Source organism: Brassica napus, chromosome C3 (assembly GCF_020379485.1).
Source record: "Brassica napus cultivar Da-Ae chromosome C3, Da-Ae, whole genome shotgun sequence".
Classification (NCBI taxonomy): Eukaryota; Viridiplantae; Streptophyta; class Magnoliopsida; order Brassicales; family Brassicaceae; genus Brassica; species Brassica napus.
Window position 1 is genome coordinate 18,282,240 of NC_063446.1, and position 24,123 is coordinate 18,306,362.

General features: G+C 32.1%; 1 protein-coding gene and 1 non-coding gene across 2 annotated transcripts; both read left to right on the forward strand.

The window, feature by feature from the left end:
- On the forward strand, positions 1-107 carry LOC125584812. The gene has a single exon (XR_007321720.1). It is a non-coding gene; the product is annotated as a small nucleolar RNA R71 (small nucleolar RNA).
- Positions 108-14,656: 14,549 nt separating this feature from the next.
- Positions 14,657-17,389, forward strand: LOC106388484 (serine/threonine-protein kinase STY13). The gene is made up of 7 exons (XM_013828561.3): positions 14,657-14,906; positions 15,077-15,463; positions 15,722-15,854; positions 15,949-16,144; positions 16,398-16,522; positions 16,603-16,761; positions 16,845-17,389. The coding sequence occupies exons 2-7, from the start codon at positions 15,342-15,344 to the stop codon at positions 17,163-17,165; spliced, it is 1,056 nt and encodes a 351-aa protein (XP_013684015.1). The 5' UTR covers positions 14,657-14,906; positions 15,077-15,341; the 3' UTR covers positions 17,166-17,389.
- Positions 17,390-24,123: the final 6,734 nt, after the last annotated feature.

Sequence of the window (24,123 nt, forward strand, 5' to 3'; positions counted from 1 at the left end):
AATCCATGGTGAGGACATTCTCTGCGATAGTCATTGAAGCACTCCCATGTGTCGCAGAAAGGCTCATCAGTGAGCTGTCTGAAGGAGGTGATCTTGTTCCTCAATGCAGCTGTTCTCGCCTTAGAGTAGAAATGGCTGAGGAACGCTGATCGGACCTGTTCCCATGAAGTGAGAGAGCCGGTAGGGAGAGAGTTCAACCACCGTGCAGCTTTTCCATCAAGAGAGAATGGGAATAACATGCACGTGATGTAGTCTGGTGGAACACCATTCACGCGAGTGAAACTACAGACTTTTTCGAAGCTCTCAATATGCTCCATTGGAATTTCTGTAGAGAGACCAGAGAATACCTTTCTCTGTACTAGATCAATCAAAGCAGGCTTGATCTCGAAGTCCTGCCTGGTGCAGAGTAGAGGAACAATGGCAGAGCGCGTAGTAGGGATGTTACGCGGAAGGTTTCTCTGCCCGATTGGAACAGTCTGCGCCTGTTGTTCCTGCTGCGCGAGAGCAGCCTGTTCAGCAGCATCCTGCTGAGCTTGGATGGTCTTCTGCATTTGTTGCATCTGCTGCTGCATGAGTGCCATAGCCGCAGCGAGATCATCTTGATTGGCGTGATCACCCATAGTGGTGTCAGTTTGCCTTGGTTGTTGACGGTTATGACGTTCTAATCTCGCTAGTTCTTTGTTGGTGAGCTGATGCAATGGTCCTTGTGCGTTGCTCCGAGTATGTCTACTGGTCATGCACCTGGATCATTAGCTGTGACAAAGAAACAGAGGCGAGTTAGATATCTTAGACTTAAAATGAAACTGAAAAGTAGAGGTAAAAAAAAATCTGGTCCCCGTCGCAACGGCGCCAAAACTTGATACACTAAATATGAATCTTTGCTACTGCCAAGTTAACAGTTGTGATTATAGTACTTTAGATTCAATCCAGAGGACCAGTCTACACTTTACTCTTATAAATTTCAATGACAAGCTAAGAAGAAAATGGTTTTCAATTCAATTGGTGACGCGGAAAACAAGTAAACTAGAGTTTGATTCAATTTAACAAGAAGCTAGCCTAGGGTATTTCATTGGGTGTTGAGCGAGAGCCAAACAATTATTCAAGCGCGATGCAGTGCTTTGTAGAACTCGGATCACTCAGCTGGAACACCCCACTGTCGTGGTGGTGATCTCTTTGCTGGTCGATCCCATCATCTAACTGTCGTTGAGATGAGAAACGACTGCAAGCCTTAGAGATCAGGTCCGATCAGTTCACTTACTACCCTAATATCTACTTTCGCTGATTAGGGATACTAAGCTCATTCAATACATGTCAAGCTATCTCCTAAGCGGTTAGCTAGGCGATGAACTTAGGATCTAACATTAAGTGATCAGATTAATGGAAGCCTTAAGAATAGTATGGATGAAGAATAATCAAGAATAGCTTATCTATGTTTAGCTCATATTTCAACACCCTAAAAACCCTAGGCGAGCTAGATCACTACTCAATCATGATGCAAGCAATCAAAGACATAGATCCTGAATGAAACTGCATAATAAAAGAGATAGAAAGAGGGTTGAGGATAATCTTCTCTATGGTGAGAGAGATGGAGCCTTCTCCCTTTACAATCCAAAAGCACAAAAGTCTCCAATGGTTTTCTTCTGTCTAGAATAGCGCAGAATGGTAAAGAGAAACAGAAAATATGATATATCAAAGTCACAGGCGGCTGGGAGAGAAAATAGGGATAATTAGGGCAAATCCCGTAATGATTGTAGTTTCCTTAAAAATCTCTGCCGCTAGAACACTCACTCGGAACAGTCACTCGGGTTGCTCCGCTATCCAGAACAGTCATCAAGACTGTTCTGCGTGAAAACCACCAAATTGCATTGTTTTCTGCCTCTTTTGTTCCAGCTGGTCCATCTCTCATCCAATGCAACTTCAGACCTGTAATGACTCCAAAAGGACTAGAAAGACTCGATAAAGACTTGAAGACCAATTTAAAAGCATATATACAAGATGTATAAAACACCATATATCACATATGTCATAATACCTAAACTTAACATATAAATTGGTTTGGTTTGAATATTTTGATAGAGAATTAGTAGATATTTTAACTATTTTTGGTGTTTTGAGTATATTTTAGCTATTTTAGACATTTACTTTTGGCTATTTGTATATATTTTCAAGTATTTTAGACAACTTAAAAGTATTTTATATATTTTGAATGTTTTTCATATACATTAAATCTAAAAATAATTAATATATTTAGATATATAAATCCATTTCGGATACATTCGGGTACCCGAAATACTTCGGTTCGGGTCGGGTTCGGTTTCGGTTCTCTGGATACGAAAATTTTGAACCCCTTCGGATATTTAATCAATTTCGGTTCGGGTTCGGTACTACTTTTTCGGATCGGATTCGGTTCGGTTCTTCGGATTCAGTTTTTTTGCCCAGCCTTAATACATATAAAGATCTCAAATATATTTAATGATCATTTCATAAAATTTCGAGAAATATTAAAAAGGAAACAAATAGAAAAAAATAGGAAAGTAGTTATTAGGTTATTTAATGTTTCTCGCAGACCGAAATTAAATTAGGGAATCGTGGTTAATGACAAACCAAAAAAACGGTTAAGAGATAACCGATGCAGAAAGTCAAAACTGCCCTTAATGAAAAGGAAGGAAAGGCTAAACCGGTAGGGGCAGAAATAGTAAAATTCAAAGGTGTATCATGTTTTAATAGTTTAGATAGATGTTGAATGTTAAGTTCTAGTTATGTATATAGAGGACATGCAGTATAGAAAATGTTATGGGAGTGTTTACTTTTTATATAATTATATTACTACTATCATATAGTTGTATAACTATATATAACAATACCAAAAGAACATTATGGCGTTTAGTTGACTCGTTAGAGGTAGTATATATTAAAATTGTCTTAACATACATAAACGTTTAGCAATCCAACGTCTAAACAAACCAAATGTCATATTTATACGTAGGAAATATACGGTTAATATCAAAAGGAAATATTCCTTAAAAAAAGATAGTGGCACTGTTGGAATATATGAAAGAACTAAGGGGGATGTATTCAATCTAAAATTTGAGATGATTTGACTTTTAATGAGGTTTTAGATGATTTTAAGGAATTGTAGAGAATAAAATGATTTTTGTTAAACCACTTTAGAATATCACCTAAAATCATGGGATTTGAGTTTTATTTTTTTTAACTAAGAAACTCCACCCAAACACTCTAAAATCACTTGAAAACTTTAAAATTTTACAACTTAAAATATTTTCAATAACAGTGGATTTCAGAATACTTTATAAAATGTCAAGTTCAATAACACTAGATTTTAAATGAGTTTTTAAAATTCATGTTTCAATAATAGTGGATTTGTCATTTTGACACAAATCACCTAAAACTTTCAATTGAATACACCCCCTAAGAGGATCTCAAAAAAATTCTCATGTTTTAATAATATAGATTTAGTTTTACCGGTGATGTCTTGAGATTTTACATTGCTTTAACCATCATTTTGATTCACATTTTGTTCATTTATATGCATTTAGAGAACCTTTAGGTTTATAGTATTTGCATTTGTCTTATCAGATGTTGGAAATATTTTTCATGGAATTTGGAGCAATTGGAACATGAAATGAGGTTAAAGAGGTGATTCCGTGAGACGGAGTGATGACAAAGTTTCACAGAGGCCAGAAGCAACGGTCGAGGAGTCCTAACCATAAGCTGCTGTAGACACATAGTGGGCAGGTGTAGCGATTTCCTGAAACCGCTGCAGCTCTCAAGAAGCAAATATCCAAGAAGTGCCAAACTTCATAGCGGCAAGTGCAAGCCGCTAGAAGAAAATATGTACTAATATATGATATTTATAATTTATATATAATATTTATATATAATAGTAATATATATCCCTGTTCGGAATCGGGAAGAGGCAGTGGTGTCATGTAGCCGCTACAAAAATAAATGAGGAGCACATCAGTGCTAACCCTTGTTGCTGTCTTTAGCAGCAACTAGCATCCCAGTCTCCTAACCGTTGTAGACTACCAGTGACGGTCCACAGCGGTTTGTTGATCCTCAAAAAATCAAGATTCGACCTTTGATCAAATGTTTTATCATTTTATTTAGGTTCGACCAAGGTTTGTTGGGTCGACCCAGTTCGCATGAAAAAACGTATTTAAGTGGTTTGGGTGACAACCGTCGGTGGCTCTAGCTCTGCGAGGTTGGCTCTAGCTCTTTAGACTAACCCTCGATGGACCGTCGGCCGGATCCGAACACACTGTCCGCCATGAAGTAACGGTGACATCATGATTTGCTATTCAATCATGTTCGTCGGAGTGGGGCTTCATGCTTCTATTATCTTCTTTCCCTCATTTGTGACTCTTTCTCTTAGATTTCATATCTTGCTCTAGGTCTGTTTGTTTTTTTCTGAGTCGCACTTCTTTAGGTTTTTGGTTTTTCAGGTAAAGACTTGTATTTTCTTATATCTTTTTGGGTTAATTATATTATAATACAATATTAATTAAAATAATAAATTTAAAGAAACAAAAAAATGAGCATAAACAACAATTTATTTGATTTGTTTTTTATGAGATAGAAGAGGATAAAAGCGGCTGACAAAAAAAAAGAGAGGATAAAAGAGATAAAAAGAACAAAAAGGTTGAAAGCTAACCTCGGGCGTTAGATCATATCTTTATCAGTGGTTCATATTGAGTTTGATAGTGATCTTTCTCATTCTTTATTAACCAATCAAAATTTAAATTTAAATTTCTTTTGTATTGAAATTTAAATCTTTCATTTACAATAAACATCAAGTACAAAATATATATATATTTTGATATTTTTGTTTGAATGTAAACCTTAAATATAAAACCTTTCATTTGACAAACCTTATAAGGTTAAATTAAAATATGAAAATCAATCTAAAAATGTATATTTTAAAGTTATAATAAAAAATCAAAATGCATATTTTGTATACGAAACTAAATTTTAAATATCATTGTATTAATCATATGTTATTGATATTTATATATATATATATAATAAATAGTTGAATTTTGTATATATTTAAATATTTTTATAATAATTTTTATTGGTTTTTTTGCAAAATTGACCTACAACTTAAAGTCAAACACAAAACTAACCTCTTTTTTTTTGAAAATTGGTTTTGCCCTATTCACCCCACAAGTTCATATAATTTACGAAAATGCCATCAATTTTTTTTTTTTTTCGAAAATGACATCTTTACTCTCTCACCCTCATCATCTTCAAGTAATTACAAGATTGTCATTGTCATCAATACCACAACCACCATGAACAACCAATTTGAAGCTCTTAATGCTCCCAAAATCGATTTACCCTTCTTCTTTTTTCATTCTTGTGAACTAAACACAACATATCTCTCACTTTCTCTCTACAATGAGCTAAAAAAACCCAAGATTTTGATTCTAAAATTTTTATGGTTCATAGAGTCATAGAAGCTAACGATTCTGGGTGGGTGACTTTCGTTTGTGATTCTGTGTGCTTGGAGAAGCCTTATGTATGCTAAGGAACTTATCTCACCAATTTAAGGTATGACATCGAGTTTTTTTCCAGATCTGTTCGTCAGACGACTTACTTGGGAAGTCGTCTGGCTGTAGACGACTTACCTGGAAGTCGTCTGGCTGTAGACAACTTACCTGGAAGTCGTCTGGCTGTAGACGACTTACCTGGAAGTCGTCTGGTCAACGCAAATGTTATTTTTGCAATTGACTTTGAAATCTGTAACCTGAGACGACTGAAAGTTAAGTCGTCTACTATTGTTTGGTTTCAAAAAAATTTCCAAAGAACCTAGACGACTTACATTTCAGTCGTCATAGGTTAGTTTTGCATTTGACTAGATAATTACAGAAGTTTGACTTCCCCAGACGACTTACATTTCAGTCGTCTGTCGAAAATTAAAATAATAATATTTTTTAAAAAAGTAAACGACTTACAATTAAGTAGTCATAGGTTAGTTTTGCAATTGAAAAAAAAAACTTCAAGATTTAATTATACACAGACGACTTATAATTCAGTCGTCCACCAGACGACTTACTTGTAAGTCGTCGAGGATTTTTTTCCGAGATTCTGGTCAAACCACGTAAATCCTGGACAACTTACATTTCAGTCGTCTCGTGGACGACTGAATTATAAGTCGTCTGTATATAATTAAATCTTGAAGTTTTTTTTTTCAATTGCAAAACTAACCTATGACGACTTAACTGTAAGTCGTCTACTTTAAAAAAAATATTATTATTTTAATTTTCACTAGACGACTGAAATGTAAGTCGTCCAGAAAAGTCAAACTTCTGAAATAATCCAGTCAAATGCAAAACTAACCTATGACGACTGAAATGTAAGTCGTCTAGCTTTTTTGGAGTTTTTTTTTAACCAAACAATAGTAGACGACTTATTTTTCAGTCGTCCGAAATAACAGATTTCAAAGTCAATTGCAAAAATAACCTCTGCGTTGACCAGACGACGTATAGTTTAGTCGTCTGGACAACTTAGATTGAAGTCGTCCGCGTCTTCTCCGCTAGTTTTTAAGTCTTCTACGTTAGTTTTTGAATAACTTGTATTTTTAAGAGTGATAAGTAACTTCAAGATATGTAAAACTCATATTTACAAAATATGTTCTCTCCCTTAGTTTTACTAAATTTGACTAAGTTTTTCAACGCAAACTTATAAAAAATATGATATGCTTTGACTAGTTACTATTGTTTGTTTTCATCTCTTAAGTATTATTGTTATAGACAATAATGATGACTATTGTTATGAGTTGGAAGAAGGGTTAAATGCTTCTTAAAATGTTGTATCAATATGAAGCTACCAACATTCTTGTTTATTAAGATGAGAAAAGGCCATTGGAGTTTATTATTGCATATGAGAGATCCAAAGATAAGAAAAAGGCTACTGAAGTCTATTATTTCATTGATTTGTAAATGTGTAAACACATTGTTAGCACATTTAATACATCTTGGAAAACATTATTACTGATTTTACAAAAAAATCACAACTAAAAGAGTAGACATGCAATTCACAAAACAGACCACAAACAAAACTATTATAGATCATTCCTCTACAAAGACAAGCTTGGATTCCACTTGAGTAGACAAGACCAGACGACTTTTAAGAAGTCCAGACGACTTCTAAGAAGTCCAGACGACTTCCAGGAAGTTCAGACGACTTTGTCAGAAGACTTTTAGGAAGTTCAGACGACTTCCAGACGACTTTACAGGAAGTCCTGACGAATTTTAGGAAGTTCAGACGACTTTCAGACGACTTCCAGATGACTTCCAGACGACTAACAAGTAAGTCGTCCCAGAAGTCTTCCAGATCTAAAAAACCTGCATATTAAATCCAGATCTGAAAAACCTGCATATTCAAAAACGTTCAAATGGCTTAAAAACAGAAAAAAATGAGTGGAAGATTAGATAAATCTACCTTTACAGAACACACAAAAATACATATCTAAAAATAATATATCTACCTTTAAATTAGTGGAAGATGAGTACCATCTAATTAAAAACCTGCAAAAAAGATAGATTAGTAAGAAAGACATGAGACAAAACTGAAAAATTCATATAAAGTTTGGTGTTTTCAAGTCAAAGAGATTAGAGTGGGTTTGGAGAGTTTTAGTTTGGGAAAAAAGTAAGAACTTTATACAACAAGAAGATACCAAATGAAGAAAAATCAGACATAAGAACTTACCAAAACGCTCAGAAAAATCCAGACGACTTCCTGGAAGGCCAGACGACTTCCTGGAAGTCCAGACGACTTCCTGGAAGTCCAGACGACTTTGTCAGAAGACTTCCAAGAAGTCCAGACGACTTCCAGACGACTAACAAGTAAGTCATCTCAGAAGTCTTCCAGATCTGAAAAACCTGCATATCAAATCCAGATCTGAAAAACCTGCATATCCAAAAACGTTCAAATGACTTAAAAATAGAGAAAATGAGTGCAAGATTAGATAAATCTACATTTATAGAACACACAAAAATACATATCTAAAATTAATAGATCTACCTTTAAATTAGTGGAAGATGAGTACCATTTGATTAAAAACCTGCAAAAGAGATAGATTAGTAAGAAATACATGAGACAAACCTGAAAAATTCATATAAAGTTTGGTGTTTTCAAGTCAAAGAGATTAGAGAGAGGTTGGAGAGTTTTAGAATGATGAACATTACATTTTTGTTGCAGCCATTTGAGAGGAGGAGAGAGAATGTGTAAATTTTTCTTTATATAGGGAGACAAAAAATCCAATTAGGTTAAATATTTTTGACTCAGACGACTTCCTAGACGACTTACATTTCAGTCGTCTGTTGAAGAAATTAAAACAGACGACTTACATGTAAGTCGTCCAGAAGAGTTTAATATTTTTAGTGGGAAATTAAATATTTTTAGCGGGAAACTAAAATAGAAGACTTTCCAGACGACTTACAAGACGACTTACATGTAAGTCGTCTGTTTTAATTTCTTCACCAGACGACTGAAATGTAAGTCGTCCGAGTAAAATGATCCGGTTAGGTTAAAACGTACATTGGTAAAATTAAAGATTCGGTACGATGTGGACGACTGAAATATACGTCGTCCGGGTAAATTATTCAACAGACGACTGAAATATAATTCGTCCACACCCTAAACATAACCCCTAAACTTAATTATCTAATTAAACACTTCATAAAACCAAATCAAACTTGAAAAGTGTTTACTATACACAGAAATAAACACATATAGGTGAAAACTAATTTTTGAAAAAAACATTTTAGTTTTCCAAAATCTAACCCTAACAATACATACAATACTACAACATATGTTTGTCAAACTCCTAAACCAAAGTATTTCATGATTCACTACTTCCACTCATCTATCTTCGAAACAAATCAATTTTATCATATCTTAATTTATATCACTTAAAACTGTTTATAATTACTTGATTTTTATTTTTCACGCATCAAAATATTTTTTTACAAGATTTATAAATTATTTTTAAAATAAACTGGTACCAGACGACTTACAATTCAGTCGTCCAGACGACTTCCAACATCTCAGACGACTCAGGCGATTTACTGGGGCTATATTCGTAAAAATGGCTTCTGTTTTTTTGTTTGGTCACAAGGGGTTGAGCTGTAATTTCACTAGGCTTTTAGGTTAGTTTTGCATTTGATTCAAGTTTGGGTATAGGTTTGGGATTAAAATCAAGTTGTGGGTTAGTTTTGGCAAAAATCCCATTTTTATTTTTCTTTACAAAAATAAAAAGTTTGTACAAGGGTTATGTTTATTATACACGGTTTGGAATATGGGGATAGGAAAAGTTTTGTGTTCGTGTGATACTTTTCTGATGTCTTTTCTCTTGTTATTTCATTTTCCATGTCGAGAACGAGAACGCTCTATAATCCTAGAAAGCTAAAATATGCAAAGAAAATAGTGAAATAATACGTTGGATAATCAGACTCTTAACGACACACATAGACAATATGTCGTCATCTCCAATAAACGACTTCTAAACTCTAACACAAAAATTTTACAATATAAATTTAGTGTTAATATAAATTGAGTTCATTACTTTAGAAAAATCTGTTAGTATTATATCACTTTCTCTTCTTCCGTCAACACCTGAGAAGTTTTACATCTTTGATTAGATTTTCAGAAAATGATTTATTCTTCCGATGAATGCTATGATGAGTCTTACAATGTTGCAGTGACCAATCTCGTCATCGTCGTTTAAGCTTGATCGAGCAAGCTGCCATGTTTAGGTGGCATGGGTTCTTGACTGCCAAAGCCATATCCTGGTACTTCCCATACAGCTGAAACATAAAATCGTCCCCCATATATGCAATGGCCTGAGACAAAAAAAAAAAAACATGATCAAAACCCGAAAGGAGAGACAAGAGTTAAACAAGACTCCCTCAGTATGATCGAAAACCAAATATTTTGTCTGTAAATGTTAGAAAGAAAGAGAAAAGATCAATAACCATTTCATACTGCTGCATAGCCTCCTCCAATTTATCCTCTTTAAACAGATTGTTCCCGTCCATCTTCCTTCTGTCTGCTGCACCAATCCTTTCCTCCAGTCATATCACTGCGAGCCTTTCCCTGTACAGGTCTATCCTCTCAACTCTCAAGTCAGCTTTAAGCATGTGGAGTTGTCAGGGTAAGAAAAGAAGAAACGACTCAGTATATATTAAATAGAAGAACTTGCCTCCTTTGTTTCATCAAATCCAAGTTCAACCTCATATAACAAGTCCGCCATAGGAGGAACTTTTGGAAAAGAAATTCCCATATCCCAGTTCCCAGCCAATATGCAAGAGCGCACGTTCACCAGACTTCATGCTAGAAACACCGATGGCCAAACCGGCCATTTCTTTTTTTTTTTCTCTGCCTCACAGACAACATCTCACTTCTTAGTCCACAGATACCGGTCACAGTTTAGACCGATCGAGTGGTATTAGTGTTTAGACTTATTTTTATTTTGGTTAAAATAAATTTAATCTTTGATATATAGGGGGTGATTGGTAGTTGCTGTCCACAGCCCTATTTATTTTTAAAGAACCAAATTCAGAGCAATCAAGTTTTAAATTTTTTTTTGAAACCACAGTTCTTGAAATAACCTACAGCTGTACAAGTGCTCCGTAGAGCCAAATATCCAAAGCAATTTTTAAGTGTTTTCCATAAAATTCTACAGCAATAAAATCTAAAGCCACAGTAAAAAATCTGTAGATTTTTTTTAAGAGCAAAAATTTTAAAGCTACAGCCATTACCAATCAGACCCATTCGACAATTATCAAAAAGTAAAATTATTTTTTAAAAAAGTGCATCAAACTTCGAAGAACTTTTTGGTAATAAAAATTATATAATTATAAAAATAGAATTAAATAATAACCTTTTGGTAATAAAAATTATATAATTATAAAAATAGAATTAAATAATATTTTAAAATTTATAAAATATTATTATATCTCTATTATTATATTATTTGATATTATATTTGGATATATTTACTTTTATTTTGACAACAAGACATTCACAGACTCATATTGATTCTGCAAACCAAAACGGTAATTCCGCATCCATGTGAACGACGAAAGACGGTTGTTTCCTAGCACTGCATGCTAAGCTATCCGCCCGTCGGTTCTCCGTTCGAGGTCTGAGTTGAGGAAGCTTACTTGTAAAAACTTGATATCTTTCAGATAACTTTCAAATGCTGGCCATTCTTCTGGTTCCGAAACCATCTTCTGGTTCCGAAACCATCTTCACCAATTGAGAACAATCCGTGGCAAACCTAACCTGAAACTGTCTTAAATTCTTCATACATTCCATTGCCCAAATCAAAGCCTCCACCTCCGAATGAAGAGGTGGAAGACATGCCCTTACATTCCTTGCCCCTAATAAACCATCAAAATCTGGTAGGGTACCATACCAGCCTTGTCCTGTAAATAGTTTCTTATCTTTCCATGAACCATCTATAAAGCACCAACGTCCTGACGTTACTAATGGGATTCTGGTCTGCACCTGAAGTTCCTTCTTTTGATCAGTGAGTATATGTGCCTCAGCCCAAAGTGTTGATTCCAATTCTGTTAATTTAAGTGTTTCCGTTGGGTCAGTATCCAGATTACTAAATATTTTATTATTCCGACCTTTCCATATATACTATAATATCCAAGCAAATTGATGGTCATCGATCTTTGGATTAACTCTCCAAAAAATGATCCATATTACCAAAAAAGACCTTGTAGGAAAAAAATTGGGATTCTATGGTATTTTAGATAATGCCCACACTTGACGTGCTGGAGGACATTCAAAAAACACATGGTTTATTGCATCCATTAACCCTATTATTCAAGTGATCTTGAACAAAACCAAACACCTGTACCTTAGATCCTCCAAGACTTTCGGGCAATCCTAAATAAGATCCTATTCCTCCTAGATTCTGAATACCCAAAATATCTCTCAATTCTTGGCGACTAGATTCTTCGATATTATGTTCAAATAGAATTGAGGATTTCTGGAAATTAATTTGTTGTCCTGAAACAGCTTCGTATTCCTTTAAAATCATGAGAATGATTTGACACTCTTCCTTGTTTGCCTTACAAAAGAAAAGACTATCATCGGCAAATAGCAAATGAGAGATTGATGGACAAGCTCTTGCTACCTTCGTACCGGTTAATTGTTTCACTCTCTCCGCCTTCTTGATATTCATAATTAAAGCCTCAGTACACATAATAAATAAATAAGGAGACAAAGGGTCCCCTTGACGTAAGCCCCGCTGGGGAATTATAAGGCCTCGCGGCTGACCATTGAGAACGACCCTATATTGAACCGAAGATATACATTCCGTCATTAAGTTGATCCAACGAGGATCAAAACCCATTTTATGAAGAAGAGCCTCAATAAAACTCCACTCGATCCTATCATACGTCTTGCTCATATCCGTTTTTATAGCCATAAACTTATTTTGACATGACTTATTGGCTCTCAGTCCATGAAACATTTCATGCGCTATAAGAATATTATCCGATATTAACCTTCCTTCCACAAAAGCCGTTTGTGTCTCCGATATTAGTTGTGGGAGGCAAATTTTCAGTCGTTGACAAATAACTTTCGAAATAATCTTGTAACCCACATTACATAGACTTATTGGTCTCAGTTCTGTCATCCTTGTAGGCCTCTCTATTTTCGGAATCATACAAATATTCGTAATATTTAACCGCAGATCCATATCTCCTGAAACCAAAAAATTATTCACCATCTCAACCACATCCTTCTTAATAACATGCCAGGAATGCTGAAAAAATGGCTGTCATTCCATCCGGACCTGACGCTTTCTCCGGGTGCATCATAAATAAAACTTGTCGGACCTCATCCTCTGTTGTTATTCTCAATAATATTTGATTCATTTGGGGGAAATAGACGGCACTATCTTTTCCAAAAAACTATCAAACTCTGTTGGAGTGGTAGAACTAAACAGACCTTCAAAATAATCAACCGCCACCTTCTCAATTTCATTCTCCTCAGTTATCCAGTTACCCATTTCAGCATGAAGACCCACAATTTTATTGCGGACCCTACGCTACTTTGTTAGAACATGGTAGAGCTTGGTATTAAGATCTCCAGATGAGTGCCACATATTCCGACTTTTCTGATGCCAATATTCCTCCTCATCCTTATAAGCCTCTTGTAACTTCCTGGAAACTTCAAGAATCTCTTCTTGTGATCTATTGTTACCTGTTTGAACTTCCTCCAGTGCATGTTGAAGATTTTTAATTTTGTCATTCCCATATGGCTGATTATTTTTTCGCCATGAGGAAATTTCATGGCGACAATTATTAATTTTTGTAACAAAGTCCTCAATTTGCCTTCCCTGGTTTTCTGTCCAGCCTGTCACAATTGATTCCATAAGGTCCTCTTGTCCGATCCATCTCTTATCAAACCTGAACTGTCCCTTTTTTTCTTTGAAAAATTATCCTCCAAAATAGCGACCAGGACGATGGTCAAAGCCCACTAACCTCAAATATTTTATGTAGGAACATGGGAAAAGCGTATGCCATTCCTCATTTGCCAAGGCCCGATCCTTTGAATATATTTACTTTAATGATGATACATAAGATACTACCATATTTTAAAAAAATTATCTAAAATATAAATTAACATTAAATGTTATTGTTCATGTCACAATTAAACATAAGCCATGTCATAATTGCAGTGTGTCATGTCATTTTTTTTGCTGAAAATGTTTGTAGAAAAAACATATAAACAAAATTAAAAAATCACTTCTCAGATAATATTTATAGGATTACCAAATTTAAATCATTTTTTCTAATCTCCCTAATTGTCATACTGAAAAAAGCATTCTGATAAAATAACAAAAGACATAGTGATAATAATTTCAAAATATGACGAATGAGAGAATAACTTAATAAAATTATGCATTACTTTTATTATATTAGGTTTTTAGGTTTATTTTAGGATGCTTAGCAAAAAAAAAGGTTTATAGGTTTTTTGTTTGGCTGTAAACTAAGGGTGGACGTTCAGGTACCCATTCGGGTTCGGTTCGGGTCTATTCGGATTTTGGATTTTTGGGGTCAAAGATTTCAGTACCATTCGGGTATTTCTAAGTTTCGGTTCGGGTTTGGTTTGGATCTTTGCGGGTTCGGATAACTAATTTAAATTATTTTTCAAATTTAAAAATTCTTTATATACTTTAAATTTCTCAAAATCTATAAACAAAATAATATATTGCACACAAATTTGAATAACATATGTCAAAATACCTAAACTTAACATATAATTTGATTTGGTTTGAATATTTGGATAGATAATTAATAGATATTTCAAGTATTTTTAGTGTTTTGAGTATATTTTAACTATTTTAGACATTTACTTTTGACTATTTGTATATATTTTCAAGTATTTTATATATTTTAGATGTTTTAGTAGATATTAAATCTAAAATATATTTATATAAGAAGATATATAAATCTATTTCAGATATACTCAGGTACCCGAAATATTTCGGTTCCAATTCTTTAGATATCAAAATTTTTAACCCGTTCGGATATTTAATCAATTTCGATTCTGACTCTATACTACTTTTTTGGATAGGGCATGGTTATGTTCTTCTGATTCAGATTTTTTGTCCAGTCCTACCGTAAACTACTTCAATTTAGTTTTCATTTCTACGTTATATTATATTTTCGATAAATTTATCTTATAATTAAATTAAAACATTTATGTGCTACCATCTAATTAAATTTCTAGATCCGTCACAAGTCTCTCAGATTCTCTCTCCTGCCTCGCAGTCTCCACATCAAGATGAAGGCTCTGCTATTACCACCATCAAGGACAAATTAAACAAACCTCCAAACGCAAAGGAGTTTGAGGCAAGTGAATTCCTCTAGGTTCTTGTTAGATCAAGCGTTTAATTTCTTCCTCTGTTTCTCTCTTTGTTTTGTCAAAGATTCTTCCATCTTATCCACTGTGTTTTTGAAGAAAAAAAAGATTTATTTACTCTTGTATTTTAACATATATTTTATATAATAACTTTTATTAGTTGGGGGAGAGCTTGCCTGGTGTCGCCTTCTCCTCTCTCTAAGGTTAAGCTTAATTTACGGACATGTGAAGATACTTGCTTTTGCCTCATCAAGGCCATGTTAGCCATTACTTATCTCTTCTCTTCTTTGCCTTTGTGAGCCCTTCTAAATCTTCAGAATTACAAATCAAGAAAGAGAGAGAGTGAGAAAAAAAAAAGGAAAGTCTTTGGTATTTTCAGATAGGAAAAAATGTGGTTGCTTTGAAGTAATCAGGTGCTTGGGTAAATGCTTGCTATGGATTCTTTGAATGGATACCGATTAGAACCCAAATGGGAAATTGATCCTCAACTTCTCTTTGTGGGCCCAAAGATTGGCGAAGGAGCTCATGCCAAAGTATACGAGGGAAAGTAAGCTACTTTATCTTCTTTTTCTTGTTTTTTTTTTGTTACTTCAGCTGAAGCGATTATTGAGATTTTGAATTTTGGGAACTGAAGCATAGTGTTTCTTCTTTATAATGCTTGTTTAGTAAACACATCTCTGTGGATTTGCCTATGTAAGAAGATTGAAATTGGAGAATGTTTGTTTGGTTCTTGATTTGCATTTGTGGAAAAATGCTGAAATTGAGTTTGTTAATGGATTTCTACTGTGTTTTGGATCTGAGATAGATACAAGAATCAGACAGTTGCAATAAAGATAATTCACAGAGGAGAAACGCCAGAAGAAATTGCAAAGAGGGATTCAAGATTTCTAAGAGAAGTAGAAATGCTCTCAAGAGTTCAACACAAGAATTTGGTTAAGGTTCTGTTTTTTCTTGAGATCTCTATAAGTGATTTTTGGCTTCAGTAATGGGTTTAAAAAGGTTTTTACATGTCTTTTTGTCTTGTGAAAACAGTTCATTGGTGCTTGCAAGGAGCCTGTAATGGTGATAGTTACAGAACTTCTTCAAGGCGGTACACTGCGTAAATATCTTGTAAACTTGAGACCAGCTTGTTTGGAGACTCCTGTGGCTATTGGTTTTGCGCTTGATATTGCTCGTGGCATGGAATGCTTGCATTCCCATGGGATCATTCACCGTGATCTCAAACCTGGTAAATTATTAAAAAAAAAAAAACATTTCTTTAAACAGATACGTCTCTATCATTCAATGATCTCTACTTAAAATATTAGCAAAAACACCTTGTTTCATGGAAACCACATGCTCAGATCTCAATCACAAAGAATCTTTCTTTCTTTTTTGTCTGACACCACACGCGCTTCAAGTGCTTTTAATATTCTGGTTATGATTAGATTTAATCTTGGTGTTGAGTGGTTAAAAAAAGATCTTTTTCTACTATCTTGCAGAGAATTTGCTTTTAACTGCAGACCACAAAACAGTAAAACTAGCAGACTTTGGATTAGCAAGAGAAGAGTCACTGACTGAGATGATGACGGCTGAGACTGGAACATACCGATGGATGGCGCCTGAGGTTCTTTTATCATTTCACAGATTTTGTTCATTTCTTCTCTACAGTTACTTAAAATAGAACAATCTTTGCGGATGTTTTAGTTGTACAGCACGGTAACTCTTCGATTAGGAGAGAAGAAGCATTACAACAATAAAGTGGACGCATATAGCTTTGCAATCGTTCTCTGGGAACTTTTACACAACAAATTGCCTTTTGAGGGAATGTCCAATCTCCAAGCAGCATATGCAGCCGCCTTTAAAGTGTGTCCCACTTCCTTTTTTTTTTTTTTTTTGCTTCTCTTGGCATAACGTTACTATTTGTGTTTTGACATTTATTTTTACAGAATGTGAGGCCAAGCGCTGAGAGCTTGCCAGAGGATTTGGGAGTCATTGTAACATCATGCTGGAATGAGGATCCGAATGCTCGGCCAAACTTCACTCAGATCATTCAGTTACTACTTAACTATCTCTCCAAAGTTGGATCTCCAGCTTTGTCCGCTATTCCACAGAGGATTCTAGCTTCTAAGAACTCACTATTGCCACCGGATTCTCCTGGAACAAGCTCTTTGATGGCTACCAAGCTTGATGAATGTGGGGAAACTCCAAAGGCTAAAACTGAAGACAAACGAAAAGGTTTGTTTTTCTGCTTCAATCAATGTTATTAACACCTTTGATCAGAGAGAGAGAGAAACAGTTTTTGTTTTGCTCTGGATTAGTACCAGAGATTTGGTAGACCACTTAAAATGATGAATTAATGATGTAATAACATCCTCCCTCTATGAATTTGGAGAAGAAAAAAAAGAATTGTTTATCTATATAAATAAAACAGCTATGTAATTGTGATGAATTAAAAGTAGAAGTAAAGAAGAAAAATGTATTTTTAAGTTCATATTTATTTTAATTGTGTTAATTTGAATTTACACTTTTGTATATCTTGGATTATAAAACTCAGAGGAAAATATGTTGTACATACACGAAAATTAAAAAACCAACGCGTTTTTACAGAAAGGAAAGGCTCATAATCAAACCGAGACTGGTAAAAACCATGTTCAAAATTGGACAGATGGGATGGACCCCCTAGTGCATTAACAAAAAAATCTAAGATTAAGAAATTAATTTTGAACAGTTTTATTGATTTTGAGATAAATATAAAAATATTATATGTTTTATGATAAGTATGTTAACGTGTTACAGCAGTTCAATACTTCAATGGTACGTGAATAAATTTTATGGCCTTTACGACAACGGTTCAATCTTGGTAATGTAAGTTTTGTAAAGTCTCACATTCTAATATTGCCTTATCTTATACTCCCTCCAATTCTCAATTCTAAATAATTGCCTAACGTTTTTCACGCCGACTAAGAAACTGGATGAAATATATATAAGTTATTATTAATTACATTTTTCTGAGCAACAGTATATGAGATAAATAAAATATATAAAATCAATGCAGTTTTCAATTAATTTTCAGTTGAAAATAAGTATAATTTGCATTGGAATTACAAATTGACTTTTTTATGTAACAGAAAAAATGTTAAAATGACATTTATTATGAAACAGATGGAATATGACACTTTGTACTCTTAGAACATTTTCAGTAACTTATTTTATTTTATTTTCTAACCAAAACATAAATAGAATACAAATTAGTAGAACCCTTTTTTCTTTTTTCTTCTTATCTTATTTTTCTCAGATCCTATTCTTATTCTGTTTTTTTTTTTTAATTTCTAGATTATTAATTAACAAATGTTAAGATCCCTTCAGCTAAGTCCAGGCATCGGTTTCCAGCCTCATCTATCCGCCTTCTCATTTTCTCTCTTCTATCTCCTTTGTTACTTCCTGCTGTTCTTGTTGTGTTCTTCTTGTTTTTTTTTTTTTTGACTAAAAATGTGTTCTTCTTGTTTAATAAGATGTTTTTGCAACAACTCTATAAAAAAACTCAAAAATCTTGGTATGAATCTTAACGGTTACACCAAAAGAAAAAAAAGAAAGATATCACTATGTTTCCAAATATACGTGTTTACTTCGTTTCGGAAAAAAAATGTTTGTAGCAACAAATATATAAGCACAATTTTTTTTATTAGTAAACAATATGACACGGTTTTGATTTTCTCTTCAATAGTTTGAATTTTTTTGTAAACACATATTATGATGGGCTTATTTGTGAAATAGCTAAGAAAAAAAAGAAATTAGTTTTGTAGAGAGAAGGTAGAGAGAGATGGAAAGAGAAAATAGGAGAGATGGTGAGATTTTAGTTAGATAGTGAATTATGTTTTTTTTGGGTGTTATCTCACCCAATTTCCCTATTATGATTACATATTTGAATATATTATTATTTTTTGAATAGTTCTGATATTTTGTTTGAATTGTTGTTTGGTATATCTACATCTTACTTTATCAAGCCTGTCATTTGTTTTTTGTTTTTATTTTGTTTTTATTTTTTTAATAACCAGGAGATATGTGGACCTTCCGCCCAAATAATCCTCATAAGCTCGTGACCCAGCCGACGCTGATACAATTTATGCCGTAAAGCATTCCTCCCACTGTGGATCGAACCAAGGAGCACAACAGCACCGGTGGTAATTTTGATTTTGTCTTCAATAATTTGAAATGTTTCTGTAAACACATATTATGATTACATATTTGTTTTTGTGAAAACTTAAAATGCTAGTAAAAGTGTGGAATTTTTTTATTTTTATTAGTGAGTTTTTTGCGCGCTACGTATTAGTTGTTTATGAGATTTTGTTGTGAACGTTATTTTATAACATTATACTAGATGATAACCGTGGGGTAAATTTTTTATAGTAATGTTTGTTCATTAAATGGTTTTAACATTTTGAAACACTACAATCTTTATCGATTGTAAAATGACTAATAAAAATGTTGGTCTCTTAAATGTATCATCGTTGTTGAAGAGTTAACATATTACAGATCATCTTAATTATTTTTAAGACTTCATATGCACAAAAAAAAAATTAAATTTTGATGCTGACACAATCACCAAAACCAAATGCAACATCAATTGTAAAATGACGAAAGAGGATTAGGTTTATGCTCTCGATTTGTTTAGTATTGACTTTCCATAAGTGATTTCATTTTCTACCTCTATAAAATTGTGCATTCAGTCTCGTTTCTGTTTCATTGATATGAGTTTTGTTTTTTTTTAACTTATTCTGCGAATTCGGTGAATTACATAAGTGTCAATTTAAAAAGATAGACAATTGTAAAAATTAATTTCACTCCAGATACATATCTAACAATCAAATTTTTGAAGAAAATCACAAGAAAACTTTATTCGCAGGTTAGTGTTCAAATCTAATATATTAAATTGTTACATAATATAAGTGCAGACTCGAAATATAAATGTATGTCTAGTATATATTCATCAGTTTGGTATAGAAATCATCTAATTCTAGAACAACAAAACAAATTGTTTATTTTATTAACCTATGCTTTTGAGGTTTAGTTACTTAAGAGTATATCGATAAAATATATATATAATATTTTACCATTCTAGTATATGTAAACTATATATATACTAAGAAACTTTTGATTTATTAAATGACAAACCAAAAAACTTATAATAAATAATTCAAATCTCTCATTCTTACAATTATAATAGCTAGATAGGGTATTATGGAGAAAAAATATTAGACGAATGATCAAATCTCTCATTTTTTGAACAAACTCAAAAGGATGTAATTGAAATCTTGTCATGATATTTCATTAAAAGCTTTTTAGAAATTAAAATCAAGAATAAATTATTTAACCTGAATGAAATAATATATATATATATATATAGTGCTTCCAATATTAAAGATCACTTCGATTTGAAGAATTGTATTTCTGGGATTGTCACGATCAAATAACATATTAGAAACCACTTATTTAAAAAATAACGTGTTTACAAAAAAGTATATACATTAAAGTAAACATATAAATCAAAACCAATACATTTTGTTTATTTACAATCATGTTTTTGTAAATAAATAAAAAAATCATTTTTATTTACTTTGTATGGTATATAATTAAACTTTAATGATATTGACATATATATTTATATATAAAATATATTTTAATATAAATATTTATTATTGACACTTCCTACTCATATGATTTTATGAACATTTGCATATTTTCTGTAGCAAAAATTTAAAATGTTAATCACAATACTTTTAATTTAAGATTTTTCAATACAAATTTTAAAATTAAAATATTAAGATCTCAATAATTTCAATGAAAGTTTTGAAATTAACATGTTTATATATATTTTATATAGTATATAGTTTAATTTAAATGATAATAATATATATATAATATGAATATCTATTAATGAGACTTCATATTCATAGGATTTACGATCATTTGTATCTTGCTTGAATAAAAAAAAGTTAAATTATTGATCACAAAATTTTCAATGTGGGACTTTTACCATTTTTGTAATTTATAACCGTTTTAAAAATTCAAAATATAACAAATAAGAAAAAAATCTAAATTTTTATTATATCTTAATGTGATTTTTAATTCCGTTTAATAGTATAAAATTAAAAAAAAGAGGGTACAAAAATTATAAATTATTATCAAATATGTATTATTCATAATCTTTAATTATTATATTTATATTTATCATATTAGGTATTTCCGTAGTTTTTATTTAAGGAAATAATTGTGGATATTATTTTGTATACTACTAATCAATTTGATAATTATTTTAATAAAAAGTATAATACATATTTATATGGGCCAATTTATTTTTTAAAGAATTTTAAGAATCATTTTAATGATGACACGTGGCTACGAAAACGTAAATGGTGTAATATTCCAAGATTAATACACCGGAGATAACGTTTTGTGAGCGGGATATTAATGTTTATATTGTAAATTAACTGTGTCTCTGCTTATTGTGGGTAAGCTCATGTGTTTTCGTCAGTGTTTTTGCATTTGTCGTTCAACTATATTTGTAACTTACTTGTTGTTGTTGTTGTTTTCTACTTTGTTTAATTTACTTTTCTTTTTCTTTATGTTCGTTAATCTTTTTTTTAAATGCTTAATTTTGATTTAAAATATCATATTTTTAATTTTTTTTTACTCAAAATATAGAATATAGTACTCTTGTAAAAGATTGCAATGTAACGAATAAATAGTTTAGGGGGCTTTAAGAGTTCTGGATAAATCGTTTTGGTTGTTTGATGGAGTTACATGTTCATCAAGAAGGAGAATGTCCGGAGTAGATGGGAGGTGGGCATTGATGGTGCTTGTGTTAGTGCTTGAAAAATGAAGTGAAAGTGAAGACTGATTCGCTGGAAGTAATTCATCTCATGGAAAAATCCAACAAAAAAAAATCGCCTACACCGCAAGTTTCCAAATTGGCAATATATTTTCCTTGCATAATTTTCTTACTGGTTCATATTGAACGTTAATATAGTTCTAGTCGAAAATCAGAGATTTACATGATCACCCTTTACTCTCAAATATTTTCCCACAGATTCTTCTGAATATGCAGGAATACAACAATTGATATCTTCACCAAGAAATCAGGCCTATAGGATTTCGATGGACTCATGTATTACAATGTGATGAGACGTACTCATAATGTCTGTCTTAAGAACTATCATGGCCACTCTATCACATGGTATCTGGATATCTGTACAAAGAAACTAAACCATGATCATCTTTTAGTTTACTTATTTAGGTACACAACAATTAGATTAAACGGTCATTTTCTCTTTGGAAAGATAAGAAGAGATGATCTTTGGGTCTGTTGATGTGCACTGTTGCTTCTATGAATTCTCCATAGTCTGTTGTTCTGTTACCGTCCACACCATACTATAGAAAACAGGAGAATTGGTTCTTTTGGCATCTTAATATAGATATATAGATAACACAGAAGAGAAAACTAAAAGACTTCCATGTTCCATAAACTGTTGGAATTTGTATTCAAATAACCTTAATATCTTGCTTTGGCAAGTCCTTGTCTTAGTTCTTCAAGCGATAAATAATGAAGAAACTGTAATTAGAATATGCAAGACAACAAAAGTCTTGCAATTAAAGCTATAAATAACTCAATCAGTAACTTTGTATCTTGCTGACTGTTCTTGTGGAAAAGGAATTCCTTGTTCTCTATGTGATTCATGCAGAAGTCTAAAAACATAACCTCGGTTTCAAAATCCAAACTGTACAACACAAGAAGTTCATATTTGTGAAGTGGTTTAGGTAAAGTAAGAAACCTATAGAACTCAGAAGATTTGAGATGTGAGCACCCGAAAGGTTTTCAAAGGTGAAATATAAATATGATCTATACATATGACTTGAAATCTATAAGCCTCAGCCTGTAATCTTCTTTCTAAGATTTACATTTATCGATTTAAATATGTATATTTGTGTTTATCTTGAAATAAATTTATAGATTCAAACTCTATATTCTTACTTTGCTACTATTTTATCTTATAGATTCTAATTTTGAAGTGTTTTAAAATTGTAAAGCTATTTTCATGTTTTTTATGTTCAAATTTTTTAGATCTGAAAATTATCCGATACATAGATTTATGATGAAGTATGCTTACAAGTGAATGTTAGTAGACTTCAAATAAAGTCTACTAATATATGATTTTAAATTTCTTGGTCTTATGTTTTCTTTATAATTTTATCTTATTCTGCAGGTATTCTGTTCCATAATTTTTAAATCCTTCTTCCAAAAATAGAAGATTTACATCTATAAATTTCAAATGTGTGTTTTTGTGTTTATATTAAAATATATTTACAATTTAAACTCTATGTTTCAGATTTGAAGCTATTTTCAAATTTTCTAATGTACATTTTTTTTAGATCCGATTATCCGATACGGTAGACTTCTGATAAAGTCGGCTAGTAGATGAAGTCTACTAAACTATAATTATCAAGAAGACTTCATTATAAGTATACTAAAATATGCTTTTAAATTTTTTATTTTATGTTTTTCTCATAATTTTATTTTTTTTTTCAGGTACTGTTTCTAATGTTTTCATCTCCAAAAAATGTAAGATTTAGAATTATAGATTTTTAATTTGTATTTTTAATTTAAGGTTAGTAAACTTCAAATGAAGTATACTAAAATGTGATTTTAAACTTTTTTATCTCATCTATATTTTTCTAATTTAAATCATTTTTAACCTTATATTATTTCTTTTGCATATCTTATTATCATACATCTTTAGAAGACTTCATTAGCATACTTCATTTGAGTCATCAAGATATGGAGTAAAAAATAAACTCTAAAAGAATCTTATAAGAAAAAAATTGTAATAAATTATCATTATAAAATATTTGTTTGTTAAAATTATTATCTTACTGCATAATTCTTAAATAAAATATTCATTTTTAGTTGTTTTTTACTTATATGGTATTATTTATTTATAGCTATCAAATTTATCACAACATACTCTAATCAACAACAAAAATTGAATTCACCATAAACAAAAACAATAACTAACACACATATAAGAACAAGAAAATCTATAAAGACTTCCCAAAAAGTTTCAAGAGTAAAATTAATCACAAACTTTTCAATAAATCTCAAGTGTATAACTTAAACAATAAAACCAAAGAAGCAGACTTCTAAGTAAGGCTAGCTTGTTTATTAACAAC

Excerpts from the sequence above, each read along its gene's own strand:
- LOC106388484 (XM_013828561.3), top strand. The coding sequence starts at position 15,342 with ATGCTTGCTATGGATTCTTTGAATGGATACCGATTAGAACCCAAATGG. Across the intron at positions 16,523-16,602 it reads ACCGATGGATGGCGCCTGAG|TTGTACAGCACGGTAACTCT; the intron begins GTTCTTTTATCA and ends CGGATGTTTTAG. Across the intron at positions 16,762-16,844 it reads CATATGCAGCCGCCTTTAAA|AATGTGAGGCCAAGCGCTGA; the intron begins GTGTGTCCCACT and ends TTATTTTTACAG.